At 35.9% G+C, this 23175-nt stretch overlaps 1 protein-coding gene across 1 annotated transcript in view; it reads left to right on the plus strand.

Moving 5' to 3' along the window:
• The window catches only part of ca10a (carbonic anhydrase 10 (inactive)a), a 176762-nt gene extending 154307 nt beyond the window's left edge, over positions 1-22455 (plus strand). The window contains exons 4-9 of the mRNA XM_039661387.2: positions 2171-2356; positions 7590-7685; positions 11845-11917; positions 15411-15565; positions 16360-16534; positions 22291-22455. Coding sequence (XP_039517321.1) covers positions 2171-2356; positions 7590-7685; positions 11845-11917; positions 15411-15565; positions 16360-16534; positions 22291-22313 — 708 coding nt within the window. The 3' untranslated portion in view covers positions 22314-22455. The remainder of the gene's footprint in view (positions 1-2170; positions 2357-7589; positions 7686-11844; positions 11918-15410; positions 15566-16359; positions 16535-22290) is intronic.
• Positions 22456-23175: the final 720 nt, after the last annotated feature.

The raw sequence follows: 23175 nt of genomic DNA on the forward strand, positions 1-23175 counted from the left end.
TATTTCAGTACACCGTCCTGCTGTTCGGCGTGTCTCTAGCACCTTGTACTTTCACGAAGTGAATGTTTACGGCTCTTGCTCCCCTGAGAAGTCAGGGCATGCGAATTTGCACGATTGGCTGATTCTAGCACAATCAGAGGAACTTGTTTCTCACAGAACGGTGTTAGAACACAGCTCTGAGTAACTCTGATTCGAATGCCGCCAGACACCCAGGCGCGGTGAGGCGGTCGAGCGTTCAACCAGCGTTGCCGGTGACTTTACCTGTAGCGTGAGAAACTGACACAATACTCGTTCCCTCTTCTAGAGAGAACCGAGGTTACATTAGGTAACGTTTTTCATTAAAACGATTCGATGTAGAGGTGTTTCTTCAGCTATAGTCACTGTTGGCCCTGTAGACTTTTCTTTTAAAACACACTTATGATTTCTTTAGCAGGATCGAAGTGGAGTAGGTGTGATGGAAATTGCATTTTAAATATCTTTGTAGAATAAAATGGAAGACTCCTTTGTCTTATACGCTACAGTTTTTTAAAGCTAGCATATTAGCATATCTTAAATGCACAATTAAATTATATTTTCACATTGTCATTACAGCTTAATTGTAAATGACACACAATAAAATATTAGTATGATTTAGCTTTATCAAAGGGTAAACACACTTGTAGGAAAGATTTATGGGCAAAATTGTTCATCATTAATCATGCCACCGGCCTCGCGCCACTCTCTCACAACCCTCTGCCTTAGTGATACACTACTCAGTTTGAGATTACTGTTATTATTACATTATGAGATGTGCAACTGTAATTCCTCTCCATCAGTTTTAACAAGTGCATGTCCATCAACAAACCGATTATTTTACTTGTACTTTTTTATTTACAGAGTATTTTTCTAATATAGTGTGGTGAACACATGGAAACTGTATCTATAAGAAACTCTATAAGCTGAGCTCTAGCGTGAATGAATGATCTAACAAATATTGGTAAAACAAATCTTGCTCCATGCTTAATCTTTCCTCAAAGTAGTGAGAATGACGAACAATCTGCATTAATAGACACAGTTTTAGTTAATAGTGGCCCACAACTCAGTAGAAGTAGATTTCAGTAAGACAGTGATAACACGAGTTAGCCATTTAGCTGGAGACCTACACAATATAAAACTCAAAACTAAGTATTTGAACACCATCTTTCAAGAACAAACAGTTTGCAAATCCTCCATTGAACTTTGAGATTTGAGAAGCAGTCGTCAATAAAATAAAGGTAACACGGCAAAAGTTTTTGATCGTGGTAAAGATTCATTTTAACCACTGATTCTTTACATGCTGGTCCTTGGTCCGTGAAAAAAACTGTCTTTACATTCACATTTTAGAGCATAGCGTCTTCTCGGCATGACGCTATCCAGTATCAACAGGAATCAGCTTAAGTGTTTGAGGTTCAAGTTTTCCCTGGTTTCTGTGTGTGCAATAAGTGGGCAGACAATATGATAATTTTTCATCCTGACATAACGACGAAACAGCTTATCACTCATTCGAAAAACTTAGTCAAAGGTAATTTTCAAAAAATTTTAATAGAGCCACTTTAAAATTGAATGTCTGGGCCTAGGACAAGGGGTATATACAGTCAAAAATTAAAAAAAAAATGTGTAAAATATATAAAAAGTTTAAGACATGCCCTACTTATAACAAATAGTTGAAATCTGTTAGTTTAATAAAAAATAAACACCTAGGAAATGTATCAGAAATCTTAGTAAAGTGTCCACATTATTCTGGGCTGATTTGATTTGATTAGCAAACTCAGGTTCTCCTCAAATTTATTCCATCTCCCAAATCAGAGGCTCAGCCTTCAGACCTAAACCAGATACAGTTATTTTTTGGTTTAATTAGAGTGGAAAGCATGTTATTTTTTATTTTTATTTTTTCTAAAGCCAACAAATAGCAATTAATGTGCAGCTGGTTGCATTCTGGTTTTAACTTGGCACCATTTCTAGCTCATTTAGCACATAACCTTTTTTTTTTAAGACAAGTACATTATGAATCAGAGAAGCCACCCTTGAATAAGTCTGTGCCCCACACGTAGCCTCAGTTAAAAATCTGAACATGCCTTTTCTTTTCATTCATTTATTAAGTAGTTCTCAGTTTAATTCTTTGGAATCTGTTTTTTTTTTTTTTTTTCTAAAGGTGGGAGGGACGATGTACAACACTGGTCGCCATGTATCTCTCCGACTGGACAAAGAGCACCTGGTGAACATATCGGGTGGACCAATGACATACAGCCATCGTCTGGAGGAGATCAGGTTGCACTTTGGCAGTGAGGATGGACAGGGCTCTGAGCATCTCCTTAACGGCCAGGCTTTCTCTGGGGAGGTGAGCTTCTGAATTATGTGCGTCTTACGTCATGAGTGGGATACAGATCATCTGTAAAGCGCCAGTAGCTGTATTTGGCAGTCTATTGATATTGATAGGTCACATTCTAAGAGCAACGAGTAAAGACATCAGGCCTCGTAGGTCAACAGCGGGTGTACGCTGGGAGCAAAAGTCTATGGCGTAGGTTTTTATGCATCAACAAATAGTTACAGAGTACCTCAGAGCATGAATTTCATGAAATGTTTAACATTAACAATATATCTTAACATAGTTAAAAACATCAATATTTTTTGGCAGAAATAGTCCTAACTGTATTGCTGATGACTTACTGTTCTCATTCTCCAATATGAGTACTCCCCCACTAACAGAGCCATAACAACGGAAAAAAGCATCTCAATTACGCTCGCTCTGTACATTTAACATGCACTGCACTGTGGCCTCCATAATTTGCTAAAGTCACCAGTCAGTGAAGTCCTGACATTTCCCTTTGAGGGTAATAAGACCAACAATTTGTGTGGCAACAAACTAAGAGTGAGCTTGTCAGGCAAATCCTCAGTAATTAATGATTATAACTCCAAAGTAAAGCCTAATTGGGCCTTAAGAAACTGAAGTAGACACATTATTACGATGAAAACTTTATATTATGAATAATAGTAGTTATTTGTTATGTGGGGATTGGTTTTACCATGAAACACAATTATTATTCACAAATATTAATTCTGTTTGTAATAGCAAGTGAAAACATGTTGCATCTGAGGTTTTTCTTAAATAGGCCTTTTGAAAATAAAATGAAAACATTTTTCCTCAATATTGTTTTAAAGGGATACTCCACTTTTTTTGGAAATAGGCTCATTTTACAACTCCCCTAGAGTTAAACTGTTGAGTTTTACCTTTTTTGAATCCATTCAGCCGATCTCCGGTTCTGGCAGTACCACTTTTAGCATAGCTTAGGATACATCATTGAAGTGCACAAGACCATTAGCATTTCTCCCAAAAAAATGACCAAAGTGTTTCCATATTTTTCCTATTTAAAACTTTACTCTTCTATAGTTACATCGAAGAGTAAACCGCCACTAGAAGTAGAACCGCCACTGCCTGCTGCACTCATGGCGAAGTTTACTGAATATTACGCAGGAATGAGAGTATAGTACCTAGTCATATCAGCCTAGAAAATCGCAACTTTACATTTTCCGTCTGTCTTAGTGCACACTGTAACTATAAAAGAGTCAAGTTTTAAATAGGAAAAATATCGAAACACTTTGGTCATTTTTTGGGAGAAATGCTAATGGTCTTGTGCACTTCAATGATGTATGCTAAGCTATGCTAAAAGTGGTACTGCCAGAACCAGAGATCGGCTGAATGGATCAATGGATCAACAGTGTAACTCTAGGGGAGTTGTAAAATGAGCCCATTTCCAAAAAAAGTGGAGTATCCCTTTAATTGCATAAACCCAAATGACATTTTATTTAGTTATGAATAAAGTCAACCGATTTGTCAATAACATGCTTCATCCTTGAAAATCTCTTTTTTTTTTTTTTTTTTTCTTGTTCATGGCGCATTATTAGTTGTACACGACAAAGCCGCAGAAATCTCGTGAACAAGCTTGGCTCGCTTGCGTATACCATGTAGTACAGAAGACTGGGGAGGGTTGACTAAAGGGGTGTTTTAGGGCCGGCCTACAAATATGAAACAAATATTAAAGCATTCTCAGTGTGCAGCTAGGTTTGTTGTTGTGTACAAAAATACCAGGTGACTAAAAACTATCAAGAAAATAACATGTTTATGAAAGAGCCTTTGGGAGTACTCTTCATCATGCTCAGGAATAGCTCTGTTTAAAAAAAACTGTCTGAGATTGTAAATTAAACCAAATGAACCTGTGCCTATTCTTGAAAAGAGAATGTGGGAGAAGAAGGAGAATCTTAAAATGACAAACACATTCCCAAGCAGTGACTGTTTTGCATTCAAATGAAGCCAAGATTTTAAGCTTTATTTGGATGTCTGTCTCTGTAACATTCAACACGTCTGCCTTTCTCTGCTCTTATTTGTTCTATAGTAATAAAATATTATGTTTGACTGATGCTCACAGCAGCCACAATGAAGTTGCTTCACTGCAGATGCATTGCAACACCTTTGAGTTAATACATGCATCATTCTCCCAGATCTGATATGGCCAGTCTTATTCACCAGCTGAAAATGAAACACCAGTGATGAAATGACTGTTAAGAAACACCTCAAGGTGTTTCTCAGAAACTTCACTTGAAAAAAAAAAAAAAAAAAAAACCTGCAAAGGTTTTTCCCTCCATTCTTTGTTTTCCCTTGGAAAAAAAACCAAAACAACTTGTTTGTATTGCATTTTAGATACTCTTACAAGCATGCAAACAGCTGGAAAGCTTTCCACAAAGATTTTATATTCAACATGGCATTATGACTTTTGCTCAAACATACACGCCACTTTCAAGTGTGTTATCTACGCATTTTGAGTTATCCGCGTGTATGTCTACGCCGTTAAATGTCCGAGTGATTCCGCGTGTATGTACACGCCGTTAAATGTCCGAGCGAAACGAAGCAAAATGTAGATCTACATCTGGGGAGCGATATTTTTTTTTCCTATGATGGTAGGGGAAGACTCATAAATGGTATTAACCCCAGTGACGGGTAGGTTTAAGGACGGGGTTGGGGTAGGTCATATTTATATATACAGTAATGTAACGTTAAGTCAACAGCGTTCATAAACGCGCTAAAAAGCAATTATGCGTGTTGATAGCACGCCAAAAATGGAAAAATACGAATTGACGCGTCATACATACGCCATTTCATGAGATCAGTCTGTAATATTTCCATTTCACAGGCTTCAGTGACTCCTAATAAACCATGTAATCATTCTGGCGGAATACATGTGTTCAGCATTTTACACATCACTTCTAGATATATAAAAGTGATAGTTCACCCAAAAATATAAATTGTCATCATTTACTCACTCTTATGTTGTTCCAAACTGTTTAATTTTAATTTTGGGGTGAACTTCCCAAATACATCACTGTAACGGTTCCTTGTTATGGGAAGAAGAAGGCAGGAACCGGCGAACTTTCAACAAGTTTAATAATAAAATAAACAAATACAAAATGAAAGTATATGCAAAAATGAAAGTAAAGCCAGCAGCCCAAAACACAACGTAAGTTATGATCTGCACTGTCGTCGCTCCTTCTTTATGCTTCCGCTCCTCTGTGAGAGATGCGAGACCGGTCCGTCTCACATTATCACACCGTCCTCTCACGGCCTTCGACCTCGTCCTGCTCTCCACAATCACAATTGCATAAAAAACATTAAGCAGTAATACATTTTATTACCACATAGTATTATATTGAACTAATAAACAAACACCATATGTGGGTGATTTGCAGAATTGTCTAATAGCCCACACTTCTGTTTTAGATCCCCCTCTCCCCCTTTCATTAATTTCTAATTATCAATGGTAGCAAAATAACAAATTACCATCAATGCTCAGTGCTTAGATGCCACCGGATATTTGCTCGTTAAAATCCCATTTTCATATGTCCTAAATATAGCAAAGGACCATCTAAATAGTGCCGTATAAAATTGGAAACCATCAACTTTCCACCAAAACTAATTTCACAGTATTGCATAATGGCCCTCTCTGTCCCATCCTAATAAAATCCATGCTAAAACACTACATTGCTACGGGTAAAGTTAGCTGAGCTCCAGTCTGTCAGCTTTCACCAGCTACATGCTCCTTTCACAGGACATCTTAATGTAGTTAAATAAGGATTGTTCTCCGTACGCCCATGCTTTCCGTTTTTTATTTGCTTCGAGAGCATCCACTATTGGATGGCGGTTCCAGACGACTGCTTTTCATTTGCCCTGTTAGCGCTGTCCACCCCTCTTTTTGCTATCGACTTGCTGTCTTCATATTTCGCCCATGGTAGGCCTAAGCTAGCTATCAGACAATAAAGAGCTTGTCAGGAGGCCCACCAGAGGCATAAGCCGTCTCCTATCGAAGCAGAGACACCTCTCCTCTCTCGCTCTGACAGATCCGTCTGTGTGCAAAGACGCGCTGAACATTTTCTGCTAATGTTCGACACCACTCCACCATCTGCAGATTTCACAGAACCAAAGGATGCAGGGAGATGAGCACCTAAGCTTTTCACATATATAATGGGACTTATAATGTCTTCCGACTGTGCCTTTAGGTAAAGATCTGGCTCCCCCTGCCCCCACACCCCCCTCCAAAAAAAATCTAATCAAATTAACATTAAATCTGTAATCGCGTTCCTCCACACTTGATTAAGTTTATAGACGATCTGTCGCTCCCTGGCTCCCGCTTTTGCATATTTCATAATTACCATCAGCCACAGTTTTTAATGTATTTATTTAAACACACACACACACACACAGCAGGCTAAACGGGGCTTGGTTACGAATTGATCACTTTTCTGATTAAAAAGGATGTTCCCAGAAACGGTCTTGAAATTGTTTACAGTGTTCTGTAGTTAAATAAGACCTTGGAGGGGACCCTTTCTTTCCACTAGAAAAAGTTATTTTACAATCATTGTGCACTGCTCAAGGTAATCTCTACATTTGTTGTCTCTGCTACCTTTCTGTGGTGTTCACGGAGAAGAAATTGTGTCCTCTTCACCAATCTAAACTCCCTAAGTTTTAAAGCTCTTTCGCAGGGACAGCGTGCATTCAAGCGATTCACCGGTGGAAGATTAGCCGTGCTTCACAATGAATTCAAATTGTTCAAACACAGACCGAAGCAGCTGTTTACCTGTGATTGTGATTCAGAGCCATCTGTAATGTCAAAAACTTTTGGACTCTCAGCTCATTCAAACTTTACTTGAGGTGAAAATAAGTTGTACGATTAAATCCGCACTATATGAAAACCGGATTTTCAGTAATTACCATCCAAAGTATTATGAATCAGTAATTATTCCTAATTATGCCTTCTAATTTCATAAAAGCCAAGAGAAAGTTGGACTAACCACCTGCATAGCTGACACTCAGTTGACATGGACACAATTATTTTATTTATTTATGTATTTTTGTGTGTGTGTTGGGGGGGAACTCTTTACAATACTTGTAATGAGTTTCCTTTTGCCATGTATTAATGCTGGCACTCGTTTGTCCTTCATAGTGAAAAAAATAGAGAATAATTTCTTTCAATGCACTGTAAAAACCTTATGATTGTCCATTTTGTCTTATTTTATTTATACAGGTGCAGCTTATACATTACAACCATGAACTGTACACAAACTACACAGAAGCTGCTAAGAGTCCAAATGGCTTGGTGATAGTGTCTATATTTATGAAGGTGAGTAATGATCATGCATTTAACACATTTAAATGAAAGCACAGAATTGAAGTATTTTAAACTTAAATATTTTCATTACATAATCTCAGCTGATCTCCACCGCACAACAGTTGGAAAACACAGACTAAAAAATCTTAATCTGTCTTTATTTATTTTTTTATTACAGCAAAATAAATAAATCCAAATCACTATATTTGCACAACTATACACAATTTGTTCTGTTTTAAGGATGCGTATAATAATAATATTAATAATAATAATAATAATAATGTACAATTGTTTTAATTTTATTTGTATATTTTTTTAGTTTTTGAAAGAGGTCTCCCACAGACTGCATTTGTTTAATCAAATATATGGTAAAAAAAAGAAAAGTATATTGTGAAATATTACGACAATTTATAACACTTTTTTATTTTAATATATTTGAAATATATTATATATCAGTCTTCAGTGTCACATGATCCTTACATTATGATTTTCTGATTTAGTGCTCAAGAAACAATTTTGCCATCTTAAAAATATGTCAGAACATGTTTGCTGCTTAATATTTTGTGGAAACTGTGATGCTTTAAAGTTTCTTGGATGTATAGAAAGTTCAAAAGAACAGCATTTATTTTCTATTATTTGTTGCTCAATTAGAGTCAGCACATTCATTTAATTGATGGATGGATGGCCGGTTGGAGGAATGGATAGGGAAGAGAGTCAATTATCCATGCAATTAGAAGACAACAGGCAAACTAAGTGTGCAACTCCCAGTCATTCCGGAAGGACAAGGTTATGAAATAACTTTCCCCTGCTCTATTAGAGGGCTGTGGGAAGACCCTTATCTAATGTTTTCCCTCAGGACAAGAATTCAAGCTAAGATAATTAACCCATCCAGTCATTCTCAGGCTTAGTCTGCTCTGCCCTGGACGTGATCCGGGTCCACACACCTCTTTTGTCTGGTGCCTAGCCTATGTTCACTGACTCACTCTATAGGAATACTACACAGTCTCTGCATCAAAAACCAACAGGGGCATTCTCTATACTAATCAGAAACAGTAAGATGTTGTGAATTAATTATATTTTATGAGTATACAATTATGCAATATGTTGGGAACTAAATAAAAAAAAATGTGTAGGCATACTGTCATGTCAAATATAGATATGACTTGGATTAAGAATGAATTGATGACACACATTCAAACAGCTCTATCTATTGAAGAAAACAGCTAACAGTGTTGTCAAAATAACCATATTTTTGCATATCAAACATGTTTGTTTTGCTGGTTTTTGTAGCTAATAACACCTACGTAAAATGAGGTAAATTATTTGAAATCCTCAAATACTATAATGGGGTGGTGATGGCGCAGTGGATGAGACACATGCCTTGGTGTGAGAGACCTGGGTTCGAATCCACTGTGAAACACCAGTGTGTCCCTGAGCAAGACACTTAACCAGTAGTTGCTTCAGAGGCGTGCGACCTCTGACATATATAGCAATTGACCTATGGCTAAGCCACGCCCCCTCCACTCATTAGCTCATTGGGTTAGCTGCGCACTGTGATTGGCTCATCGCCTTTGAGGGCGTGGCTTAGCCATCAATAGTAAGTCGCTTTGGATAAAAGAGTCAGCTAAATTAATAAATGTAAATGTAAATACATTCACATTCAGGGACAGGCGCTATGACAGCCGTCACAGACATTTCACAGGAAGTAATTGGTGATTTTTGGAGACAGAAAGATCATATATCATCTCGAAGTCACCTAAAGGGCCTTAACTATGCATTGGAAGGTTGTATTAATAATTTTATTGTTGAGAAGGTCGATGAAAAGCTCCAGGCAAAAATGTATAGGTCACAGTGTAACGTGATAAACCACATATCGTTGCCATCACCGATTAGTGCTACAGTATTTACATGAATCATTCAGCACAACATTGTTAACATTTGAAGAGTTCAGATGCAAAAGCCTCTAAGTGCCATTTGAAATTTTCTTCTAGAATGATCATTTTTATCAAGCTTGTATAATTAAGTTCAGTGATTTCACTTAAATGGCAATGATAATTACCTATTCATTTTAATTTAAGTGAAATTACTGAACTTATACAAGTTTGATAAAAATCATCATTAAAGAAGAAAATTTCAAATGACATTTAGAGGCTTTTGCATCTGAACTCTTCATTTGTTCTCTCTGTTATTTACAGATACGTTAATGAAGCTAAGTGACATGATGTACAGCGCAACGAAAAGCTAACGTTAACGTTTTCTAATGTTAGTCTAATGTTAGCCTAATGTTAGGTATTTTAAAGATAACGTTCAAATACATTGTTGACTTAACTTAGAACAGATGTAGACATCCTTGTTTTATTTATCCACGTTTAGTTGGTGTTGTGGTCTACCGCATCACTTAATCGCATAATCCAGAGCAGACACTTATCTCGGTTAAGATGTGGCTTGGGAAAGGGTAAAAAACATACACACCGTCGCCCAGCCTCTCGGGAACATAGTGTCGGAGTTGCATGTACCCCATGCACACCGTTTGACCATTTTAAACTTAAAATGACAAGAAAAACGAATGACAACTGACTAACTGCAATGCATTTCAATGGACGTGGAAACAGAGAATGTCCGAGTGTATTAGGTTAGCTGCGCACTGTGATTGGCTCATCGCGTTTGAGGGCGTGGCTTAGCCATAGGTCAATAGTAAGTCGCTTTGGATAAAAGAGTCAGCTAAATGAATAAATGTAAATACATTCACAATTTAGATGACGACTGCTCATGGTGTTAACAAAAAGTAAAGCTACAGCAGTGTAACTAGTAAAGAGGAACGTTTTTCTCATTCTGTTAGGACGTAATATACTTTTAAAGAGTTTTCATTGTATTTTTCTGTTAATCCTTTTATTTCTTTTTTATCTGAATTGATTTGGAAAATAAATGTTTGTTTTAAGAATTTGTATTATCTGTTATATTAAAGTGTTAGAGTTTAAATGTTTGTGGTAATATACTAAAGCATTTCTAAAGTTGTTGTTTCTCGGTAAAACCCTGATAAATGTATAGGATATGAACCATATTTAAAGCCAGCAGTGATTATCATCAATTGTATACATGGTATTTTGACAGAAAATATAGATACTATATACAGTATATAAATTCTGTTTTGACTCACAAGAGCTGTTGAATGCAGTTCAGATACACTATACTGCAGTCATTGCTCTGACTGAGAACATTAAGACTTCACTCCTATTTTCAAGCCATTTTCTGAGGTACCCCATGCTGTGTTCCCTGTTCTGTCGTCACACCTCCAGGAGGGACTCCCATATGAGTCTTAATAGTTTGAAGGAAAGAATCCCAAGAAACTACACATCATTTGGGGGAGAGACACAAAATGGAGGAGGCTGAACAGGCCAGCCATTTTGCTTGTGGTATAAACAGATATTTGTATGGATTGTGAAGTTGTTAGCAAATGCAGACTTCTTTAGCAAGGCAAAAACATTCATCGTGTGGGATACCAAATGCTATTGTTTTTTTTTTTCCTTTTCCTCCAGACGATGTGTAGGCAACCCTAATTATTTCTCGGAAGAGATAATGGCTAGCTGCAGCCCCAGGTTATTTCACAGAAAGTCTAAAAATGATGCGCCAAAGACTTTTAAACCTCAATCTTCGCTGTTCACTCAATGAGGAGGTCAAAAGAGAAGCAATTTGAGGCACATTTCTTGTACTCATTCAGATTGAAAGCATTTCAAATTAGCAAGTGAAGTGGAGTCAAAGAAAAGCATTTCTTGTTGGCTCCATCTTAGTTTTTGAAGAACGCATCTGTAGTTTTATTGCAAACACGTCTGTGATTCTATCAGGTGTCATTTAATTACAGAACACGGTTGGGTTCATCCTGATGCATTTTGAATGCAGTAAAAACTGTTTCAGCACCTTAATGGATCGAGTAAATTTCAAGAGACGTAACGCAGACACTTCAGTCTTTTACATTATAAACTGAATGACTGGAAGATTCACTTCCCCTGAGATCTTTGTTTAGAAATAATTGTTGTATTGTCTGCACTTTGGAAATAAAGTTGTCACTAATGATGCTTCTCTTTCCTTCCCCCCCTCTCCTGTCCATCACTCTCTCCTTCTCATCTGTTTTCACTGTTCTGCCCTTCCTCTCTTGATATTTGTTCCATTTCAGATATCAGAGACTTCAAATTCATTTCTGAATCGGATGTTGAACAGAGACACCATTACAAGAATAACATATAAGAGTAAGTGGGACAATTTTTTTTGTTCACCATTTGACACAAAATCCGATCGATGGTACTGACTTTTTGCAAGTGATGGAATCAGATTTGTTTGTTCAGGCAGTGTAGTCAATATCAGGTGTTTCTTTATCAGTTGCTGGAGTTATGACGCAAGCATGTGATCTGAGAGTAAATGTTTATCATGACATCTTTCAGCGGTGCTGAATCATGACACGCATGAGACAATAAACGACAAAGGCATGTTACGGATTCATTCATGCATTTACTGTGCCCAACACTGCTGACTCTATTCGGTAGATAATGAATATTACATGGGAAAGCACAAGTTAATTTTAATGTATTCAGCCACAATTATGTGTCCAGATGCTACATTCATGTCACATCCATACTTGAAAATTAGATCTGACCATTCATACTAATACCAATTATAATCCGATTTTAAACCATACTACCAATCAAAAGTTTAGAGTCGATAGGATTTTTCAAAATTGTTTTTGAAAGAAGCCTCTTGTACTCGCCAGACTGTATTTATTTGATCAGAAATACAGAAAACAGTAATATTATGAAATATTAATGCAATTTAAAATAACTTTCTATTTTAAAGTTTTATTTATTCCTGTGATGGCAAAGCTGAATTTTCAGAATCGTTAGTATCAAGTCTTCAGTGTCACATGATCATTTAGAAATCATGCTAATATGCTGATTTGCTTCTCAAGAAACATGTATTATTGGTATGAAAAAAAGCTTCTTAATATTTTTATTTTTTTTGGAAACCTTGATACATTTTTTTAATTGAAAGTTAAAAAAAACAGCATTTATTTGAAAGTCTTTACTCTATTATTTTATGCATCCATTTGACCCTTGTGCATCAATTAAAAAAAGTTACAAATAGGTACATAGAGGACAAAAATGTCTGTGTCAAAAAAATGTGACTGAAAAAATGTGAAGTTTGTTACCATTTTAAAGAAGACCCTTCACAGATTATTGCTGAAGTAAAAAAAAAATTTAAATTAGTAAAACAAAAAAAAAGGTTAAATAGGTATACGTTTATGAAAATTATTTATAAAAATAATTTTAAATCAATTATCAAACTCTAAAACGGCAAGAAAACCAAAGGCATAAATCTAAATAGGTTGTGTTCCAAATTTGAGGATGATATCTCAAAAAATGAGCTTTCAGTTCGAGTTTGTTTGGGCATAGTAACATATTTTCCCCATTGGGTGCCAGTAAAACTCCACTGGTGCACACAGTGATTGGATTTGTTATTTGCCATTTTTCTCTCTCAATATTGCAAACACACACATGTGCACATATATTTTTTATAACACACATACTAACCACACTCTGACATCCATACCAACACACCCACACAAATATCGTTGCATAATTTATCCTGTTGGCTCTATAATATGCTGAAGCAGAAAACAGGAATAAAAGGAATATTTGTTTTATATCTGATATAAAATAGTAAAAGTGAAAATTTTGAAGCCTTGCCAACAGAATGAAAGCCTCTTAACTAATATTCTGAACCTGGGATTAAAATTAGCAGTTTTAATGGGTTTCAATGGGGACATTTTTGTCCAAAAGGCACTGAGAGGGAGTATTTTGTGTACCTAATGCAAAAAAGTTTTTTTTTTTTTTTTTTTAAGAAAATGACGGTGATATAGTAAAAATACAATAAAAATACACACCTGTGCCAAATTTTATGCAGTTAGCATTAACACGGGCAAAGTGATCAAAAAAACTAAACTGAAAAGGACAAAAATGTCCATAAGGATGCACAAGGGTTGCATCATTGCTGAATAAAATTATTAATAGAAGAAAAAAAAAACTTTAGTGCACATTTTTCTTTTTTTTTTTTTTTTTTTTTTGCAATATAGACTGCAAAAAAATAAACTAATTTGAGTCTGATCCACCAAAAAAAATACCTTTTGCTGCCCATCTGAACAAATTGTGTTTATTATAAACATCAATTATATAAACTTGTGAAATGTACTTAAATAGGGCTTTCATAATAAATTGAAATGATAACAATAAATAATAATTAAAAAGACATATAACGTCATGTGATGCACACAAACACAGCACTCCAACCTCTGTAACAAACAGAGATGTTAAACCCGTCCAAATTGGTACATGAAATCACAGACGTTGAGTGATAAGAATTGTAACTCAAATTTCATTTAAAAAACTAGTCCCATCTGAATAGGGCTAAAGATACCTTCATGACAATTCTTCATGACTAACTTGTTGATATTTTAAATCGCAAAGTAACAAATCCCGGGAATTCCTCTAGAAAAACCATAAAAATCACATTAGAAAATATAAGATGTATTCTTAGTTTTATGCTGTTGAGCTGTAGCTCAATTTGAAAGAATTTTGTGATTTTGATTGTGTTGTGCACAAACAAATAGCTTGCACCTGGAAATTTAGTCATGGGATTATTTGCCTCCTTTTCTAGAAATTGTGATTCATGCTAAAACCTCATGCTAATTATTAATTGACCGCAGCAGTTTAAAGGCACAAGACAAATGTATTCAGCCTCGAAAACACAGACCGCCGTCTAGTTTGGGAATATTTCATGGCCGACGCTGACTTGCAGTGTAGTGGAAATGTTCCGTTGCATTACCCTTTACCTCACCATAGGGACTTAACTCAGAAAAGGCCTTCATAATTGAATTAATAGAGGTGGGGAAAGAGCGTATGAATAGATAAAATGTTCTGACCCCTGGTGGCTGGTGCGTGTCTCCTAGGCCGCAGCGGCACATGAACTCAGGGAGGACTCGACAGCACTGCCAGGGGGAGGGAAGAAGTGCGTGGGCTTTGACAGCTGTCAGAGACAGCTGCCTTTCTTGCCTCCCGCTCCGTTCCCCGTTGAATCTCTGGAAACGCACTACTACCAGCCCTTGCTGTGAAGCTAGCACATGTATTTTTCAAACGTATCCCCCTCCTCCACAGCCAAAAGGAATTATTTATGCCACCAAAGCTATCAAAGTTCTGCGCAATGACGCTGCATGGCGGAATTGCAAACATGTAGGGAGATAAGAGATAGAGTGGTAATCAATGGGATGGAGGGAGAATAACGAATGATTTCCTCTGGCTGACATGAGTCGGAACCTATTACTTGTCTGTTGTCAGTGGAAGGTGGGTTCAATATTGCTGTTCCTCATAAATTCAGTGCCGCATTATCTCACGTCGGCCCACTATTGTGAAGTCAAAATAACATGCGCTGTCACCATTCATCCAACAAATCAAAGGCAAAGCATAAATACTAAAACGAAATGTTGACAAGCAAAGATAAAGACTTTGGTTACCATTGTTGCTTAACGCTTTGCTTTTTTGTTTGGGCAATTTAAAACTTTCTTTTGTTACTTAATATTTTGAGTTTTAGGTTTGGATGAAGACATGGCTGTAAAGTTCACCATATATATTATTAAAACTGGCTCTCTATGAGTTTTAATCGATAAGAAACATGTGTTCCTTTGTGTGTGCGTAGATGATGCGTACCTTCTCTCGGGACTAAACATCGAGGAGGTCTATCCAGAGACAGCTAGTTTTATCACTTACGAAGGGTCTATGACAATCCCACCGTGCTACGAGACTGCAACATGGATACTGATGAACAAGCCGATTTACGTCACAAAGATGCAGGTAAATCAACATACAGAATTGAATGTATTTTGCTGCCAAACTGTAACAATCACCGATTTAGAGCAAGTCATTCTAAGAAGTTGTATGAAGTATTTCAGTTTTTCGTGGTTGTTCAATATTAATATCTAATGTTTTCCAAGAGAAATCAGTGTTTTCTTTAACTTAGCTTAAAATGTCACACAACAAAGGAACAAACTCATCTTGACATGACAAAACAACAACAACAACAGTGTAAATAAAACTGTCAAACGATCACACAATGCAACATTAATTATTTATGTCCAAATGGATGCTGGGAAGAGGGCGAATGAGACCTAACAAGAGAACCATTTTTCACTGTAAAGCTTATTTAAATAACAAAAGCATTAATTCATGTTATCCATGGCTCTGACTTTTTTTTTTTTTTTAAAAAGCAGATTATTATAAAAGAAAAGCTGCAACAAGCATTAGCACGCATTAGCTTAGTTACTAAACGTCTTCAGAACTTCAAAATAGCAAGTAAATAAAAATAGAATCAAGTAAATCTTATTTACTTGATCTATATATATATATATATATATCTTTTAAAGGACTCAGCTAACGCCATGCTTCCTAGGCAGAATGTGTCACTTTTGACACTGCAGATACACTGTTTTGATGATATGTAATATAATCTGTTCTTGAATGACACTCTCACGTAGCTCCCTAGTTGCTTTTTGATGCGGGTCTGTTGGGATTGGATTGACTGATAATTGCGTGACCTGCCATCAGTGAGTAGAAATAAAACGTCTGCTCTGTCTGTGTCATCCTTACAGATGCACTCCATGCGACTGCTAAGTCAGAACCAGCCCTCGCAGATATTCCTCAGCATGAGTGACAATGTGCGCCCAGTACAGCCTCTCAACAACCGCTGTATCCGCACCAACATCAACTTCAGCATGCAGGGCAAGGACTGCCCCAACAATAGGGCACAGAAGCTGCAGTACCGAGGTCAGTGCTTCTCTCTGTGATCTCTCAATACGCTTTGAATTAGACCCTAAATTAAAAGCGTTTTTTTTACAGATTTCATCGTTTCTCTAAAATAACATCATAACAACAAAATAAGAACAGGGGCCATCTTTGGAAAGCAGTCTCGAGCTGTAAAAACCACGAACGCCGAGCCAAGTTCTGGCTCATTCACATCTCACCAGCGCACTTGGCTCGGCGTTCGTGGTTCGACTGCTCGAGACTATTTTCTAAGATGGCTCCTGCCTGTATTTGCGAAGTGGATTGTCTTGATAAAATATCTTCCTATTAAACGGTCTTTACACTTACAACATTCTCAATGCTTCAGTTTGCATGTAGGGACCCTGATTATGCTACTGTGTTAGTGTTGGGCTATTTTGAGCCTTGTTAGTGGCATTAACTAGAGATTTTTATTTTCATTACTATATGCCCCATATACTAACATTATACGCTAAACAGTTTTTAGAGATAAAACTCTTTATAATCATGAAAACAAATATCAGAGATCGGTTGACTATATACCAATGTGTAATTAGACCAAAGGTTAATTTTGCGCCGGAGTTTTCCTTTAAAGTTGTCCTTTAAATGTTTGGTGAAGTCACCTTCATTATCGTGTTCATTTTGTTGACGAATAATTTGTCATCATTTTCCCTGGTGAAAATGAGACAGTAAGTAACTAAATAAGAAAACATTTTGAATGACAAAAACCATTGACATTTCAATTTTTTTAAAGCTACACTGTGTGAAAAGGTATATGACCATCCAGTGAAGATTAGTTTCTGTTCCTCTCAATTCCAATTTCGTTTTAACTCCTACGGTGGCCAATATAGTCCAAGATTAACATGGCTTCCAGTTCGACTTAGTCCATGAGGGTTAACTCAAACGTAAACGCGAAAGGCGAAGCTTGAATTAACTGGTAAGTCCCTCTTTGGCTAATGTAATTTCAAGATGGAGGGGCAACATGGCGACAGACATTAGAACCCCTTACCCGTGTGTATTTTCAATGGCATATTATACACTCACGAGAATACTTTATTACTTGAACGAAGTAAATATACATTAATGAGCACATATATTTTTGAAAGAACTAAGTATTTTAGCCAAGAATAAACTAAGAATTACACAGTGTAGCTTTAAAAAAATGTGAGGGAGTTACAATTTGGGAAGAGATCCAGTCAGAACTGATGTCCTGCATAGTAGATGAGCAAATTTAAATTGTAACAGTCTTATCAACCCGCCAGAACATAAGTTGGCATACGCTTGTATTGCTGCATGTCTCATAAAACATTCAAAAAGAAAAAGAAAAGCAGACATTTGGATAAAACTGAAAAAGTGTGGCGAGGCGAAAGAGAGCCCAATTCAATCCTGTTTTCTGTATGCACAGAAAGCCACCTCTCAAATGTCAAAGTACACGTAATTGTTCACTCTTTTACATCTTTCCATGCTTGAATGGACAAATACACAAATTTATACACAAGTACACAAGTTTATTGGAGGTTTATCAGTGTATTGGCGGGCGGCAGTGGCTCAGTGGTTCGTGTTGGTTGTCTACAAACCAGGTTGGCAAGATACCTAACTCCATCTGCTCCTGCCGAGCTAGATAATGCCTTGCATGGCTGACACCGCTGTCAGGTGTATGAATGAGTGAGTGAATGGGTGAATGTGAGGCAATATGTAAAGTGCTTTGGTGGCCATTGGGTCTGTGAAAGCGCTATATAAATGTAGTCCATTTACCATTTTTTATCAGTGTATTGGATAAGCATTCAGCCTTAAAGTTACAGCAGTCTAACAAACCTGCTGCTGTCCCCAATGTTAATCAAACAGAAAAAGAAATAGAGAAAATTCCTCAATGCTCTTGACTGAATAACTTTAATAGCTTCAATATGGATTAATCTCTATTCAATTTATACAAATAAATATGTCTGCTTGAAAGAATTAATACTGTTGTCATATATTATTATTTAAAAAGAAGACCCGGTTCTTGTTTCTTTATGAGAAGAGGTTTAATTTAATTTTAAGATTAAAAAAAAAAGATGTCACAGCAGTTAAAGCTGTGTCTATTGCATGTTTAAACCTTAATAACATTAATATTATAATAGTCTGATAGCTGTTTCTCCAGGATTATATATTGCAGAGAAATGATTAATTGATGCATTACAATTTATAAAACCATTAGATTTTAGTTGACTAAAAGTAAAACAACTCAGATAACTAAAATGTGACTAAAGCTAAAAGGCATTTTAGTCAAAAAAATATATATTTTTTTTTTGCTAAAAGGCATTTTAGTATTTTTTATTTTTTTATTAACTAAATAAAAAAAATAGCCTTCAAAATGAACACTACTTCAAAAAGCTGTTAGGCAACCAGATAGCTCAAACAGGTTTAATCGTAAGCTACAGTAATGTGTGATTTAGGTATGTTTTGTTGTTATACAACACTCAAATACACAAGCACATGCACATAAACGAGCGTTCTGAAGATATTAGATGAGTGAAATGAATTATTCAGTAGCTTACAAGCTAATATTTACCCTCAAAACAACCATTTAATTACCCATTTCCTTAAATGTGTCATATCTACAGAAAATGTGTGTTATACATAAAATAAACTCGTCTGTGGCTCCGTCCTCCTGTTGAAATTGTTCAGATAATTACTGACAATCTCCTCTTGACCATGCATCATTTATTGACTGAGCTTGTTTAAGAGGTTTCGAAGCCTCAGAAAAGCATAAGTCTGCTCAAAGAGGCATCTTAAGATGTCTTTGTGCTTCTACCAGAATGTCATAGATATTTTTGCATATTGTTTCAGCACTAAAGCAAGAAAAATAAAAAGCCTGCTCTTATCTCGAAATTTCACAATGGAGAATTCTCTTGTACTCTTGAGCAGTGAACTGATAAATCAGAGTCGTGCGACACTTTTTTGAGAGGTTGAATTTACCACCCCGGTGGGTAAATGAGCAATACAAAAAAAGGTTCCTTCCATTTATTGCATTTGAGTTGTTAAAAGGTGTAAATATCTTGGAGGAGCATTTAATTGGTGTTGGTTAGGCATCTGAGGTCATGTATCTTAACCAGGGAGACATATTTTGTTGCTCGCACAGTGAAGTGTCTGCAGGCTAATTGAATGTTAAATTTTAGCTTACGGTGGTGTTATTCAGAGTGCAAGAGGAAATGTTCATTCTGGGAAACCACACAATGTCATGGAGTTTTACGGAACAAGAGCTAGAACTAGAAAAAATGGCAAGACATTTTGTAAGTTGTTTAGTACTGCACAAGATTTATATTCCACAAGACAAAATAACAATTTAAACTAAGGATTCTGTTTAAAATTTCACATACCTATAGTTTTATATTATATTATATTAATTATATTATATTATATTATATTATATTATATTATATTATATTATATTATATTATATTATATTATATTATATTATATTATATTATATTAATCAGTGACTATTTGCAGGACTGTGACAATTGTGCCTGGATGTTAGATATACAGAATTAAAAATATTTTCAAACCCGATGTAAGACGAGACAACACTGTTTGAAACTGTTGCATAAAAATAGGATACTGAGGGAAAAGTGAGATATACTGTGTCTTAAGCGCTTCAAACCAACTCATAGAAAATGCACACATTTTGCCCTGTCAGTGCAATTGAGATGTTTTACTGGTGCATACATCTTACGCTTGTATCCTTATTTGTGAATGCCAGAAAGAATTTATATTCTGCATTAAGGCCAAGCGAGTCTCCAGTAAACTTACCAGACTTCAGTGAATGAACATAATAATTATCACTAAAATATACGTTTTGCTAAAACATTTAATGGTGGTTAATATAGTCTAACAGTACGGTGTAAAAATATTGATTTGAAATTCTGCATGTTGTTTTTTTTTTTTTTTTTTTTTTTGGAGAGCAGTAACTGTAAAGGGACTGTGTAATGGACAATGTTCAGGTTAGTGAATGTGTTCTTACCAGTTAACATTATTTAGTGATTTTAATTTCTGATTAAAAAGCACATGTTTAGCCTGGCTGGATGATATTGGAAGAAAGAAAAAAAACAGCGATATTTAGTTTTTCTGCAATATACATGAAAATATTTTACTAGATGAATTGAATAACAAAATTAACCATTCTAGAGTGATTAGGGTGATTTTGTAGGGGATTAACTATACTTTGATAATTTTCTATGCAGATAGTTAAATACTTGAAGAACAAAGCACTGTTTTTAACAGAAAGTCAAAAATGTAATTATGTAAAATAGCACCGCATAGTCTGAACTGTATAAATTAAACATAATTAATCGTTGATATAGATAAAAGTCTTTTTCTTTTGTTTGATTCAAGTTAATGGCACACGCAGCAGGTTTATAGGCTGTTGTCGCTTTAAAACTTAATGCACGGATCTATGCGCATCTATTTTGTTTTAGTTTTTTTCTTTTTTTCTTTTTCTTTTTTTTTTTTTTTTACTTAAAACAGTGTTTACAACAATACTGGCCAAAAAGGGCATTGTGACATAATGGGCTCTATGCACGGCGTTATTTCCGGTGAAGCATTAGGGATGCTCGATAACTTCCGCCGATCATAGAGTCCAATGCAATACCGAGAATTTATATTGAATTTTATACTCCATGGTTATACTAATGAAACGTTAGTCACAAAAACAGATAAAACAGACACCCCTCGTTGTGTTTATGCTTCTTTTTAAAATTATATTAAATAAACATAACTATATATAAAATTACATCTAAACGTATGTACGTTTCGTTTCAAAGACGGGAGGACAGTAAATATTGAAGACTCTGCCATAATCCCGTTTTCTCCGGTTTTCCTCCGCTTTAATCTACACAACCGGAAATGGACGAGCATCCTTACGTCAAATGCGGAACTTATGCGTGCATATAGCCCATTTAGCATGTAAGTCTGTTCAAGCTCAAAAAGATGAGAAATTTCACATTTCACATTTCGTTCACATTTTCTGGCACTTGAATGCTTTAAACTCACTTGAATGTTTGAAAGGACAGGACTTGCGTGAAAAAAACAACAACAACCATTTTATTCAAGCTGCATGCATCCATTTTGATCAACACTTGAATGTGGGGTTTAAGTTCCTAAAAATAAGCAACATTTCCAAAAAAAAAAAGCTGAGGAAAACACATTTTTGTCAAAGACTAGATCTAGATTGAATTCAGATTAATGATCAAAACATAGATGGATTATTAGTCCATCAACTCCCCTAAAGCTTGCACAGTCCAAGCTCATCCTGGGCCGACATTTCAGTCAGTAACATTACGCAAATTTTGATTTATTTGATGATTGCATTATTTACATATACAGCTACGTACATATCAGTCGTTTCTGTTCCTGCTTCCCCTGTTTTGAAATCAGGAGATTCAGTACTCTTTCAGAAGATGCGTAATAGCACCCCCCAACCGTATAATAGTGAAAACATAGAAAGCCAGAATTTTCTGTCAATGGCAGGGAAGCGTGGTCTCGCAAATGACAGGAATTTCCATCAATAGTGGGAAAAGGGATAATAATAATGATGTATTTGTAAAATGTCTTTCACCAACCAAGAGTGTCTTGAATTAGGTTCAGAAAAGGCTATTTCACACAATACAGGGAACTTTATTTGGGCAATTTGAAAAAATATGTGATCTTTAGATGACTTAAAAATCAAGGGTGATCATCAAGAGTGAAGATTATCATAACAATTATTATTTTCCCCCATACAGTGAACGAATGGCTACTGAAATAGAGCCAGCATGTGGACCAGCCCAAGAACACTAACTACGTGGAGAAAAATGAAGAGAAATGGTCATGGATAAGTACAGAATGAAGACTGACATGTGTCTTGCTAGATGAAGTCATGGCATTGTAAAGAAAAAAAAAATACAAAACCCCAGCAAGAAGAGACTTTGCACTGTTGGCAAAGCGATCCAATTTCATACATCCAATCAAAGCTAGTGACATACAGTTATAACTACACACATGTTTTGATACTTTTTTTGGGAAAACACTAAAAAAAAACATTTATTTCATAGGCTCTTCACAAATGGAACTGAATGTTTTTAGCCTTTGTACATATGGACAACTTGCTACCAATCTTGGAAAAAGGGACAGGACATTGAACCACCCTACCAATACAAAGACATCCTTGAAACATAACTGCATTCTCAATCTTTATTCTCGTTCACACTGTGGAGAGGACCGAGAGGCAGCCTTGCCTTGCAAGTTTATTGTCAAGACAAAAACCATCATAAAGAAGACTATGGGGTGATGTCTGTAAAAAAAAAAAATTAAAAAGTGTCTTGGCCTTGTAAATATAATTATTCATGCTGAAAATGAATATGTAAAGATACAAATAAACATTTAAAAAAAGTAATATCAGAGGGAAAATAAACGGGGGGGGGGGGAAGTTGAATATTTTACGCTTGGCGCACTTTCTGGAGCAGAGCTGATGCCTTTTTTCTGTTTCATTGTTTACAATGGTCATACACTGTGTTTGAGTAATGTTATTGGCCCAATAAATGTGTTTGGAAAGTTCATTTTTGTAAATATTTTTTTTTTGATGTCTTCGCTTTGTTACGCAAGCAGATAACTTGTCAAAAATGTTTACA

This window comes from Pimephales promelas, chromosome 17 (genome assembly GCF_988280905.1).
Source record: "Pimephales promelas chromosome 17, fPimPro1.hap1.1, whole genome shotgun sequence".
Taxonomy (NCBI): domain Eukaryota; kingdom Metazoa; phylum Chordata; class Actinopteri; order Cypriniformes; family Leuciscidae; genus Pimephales; species Pimephales promelas.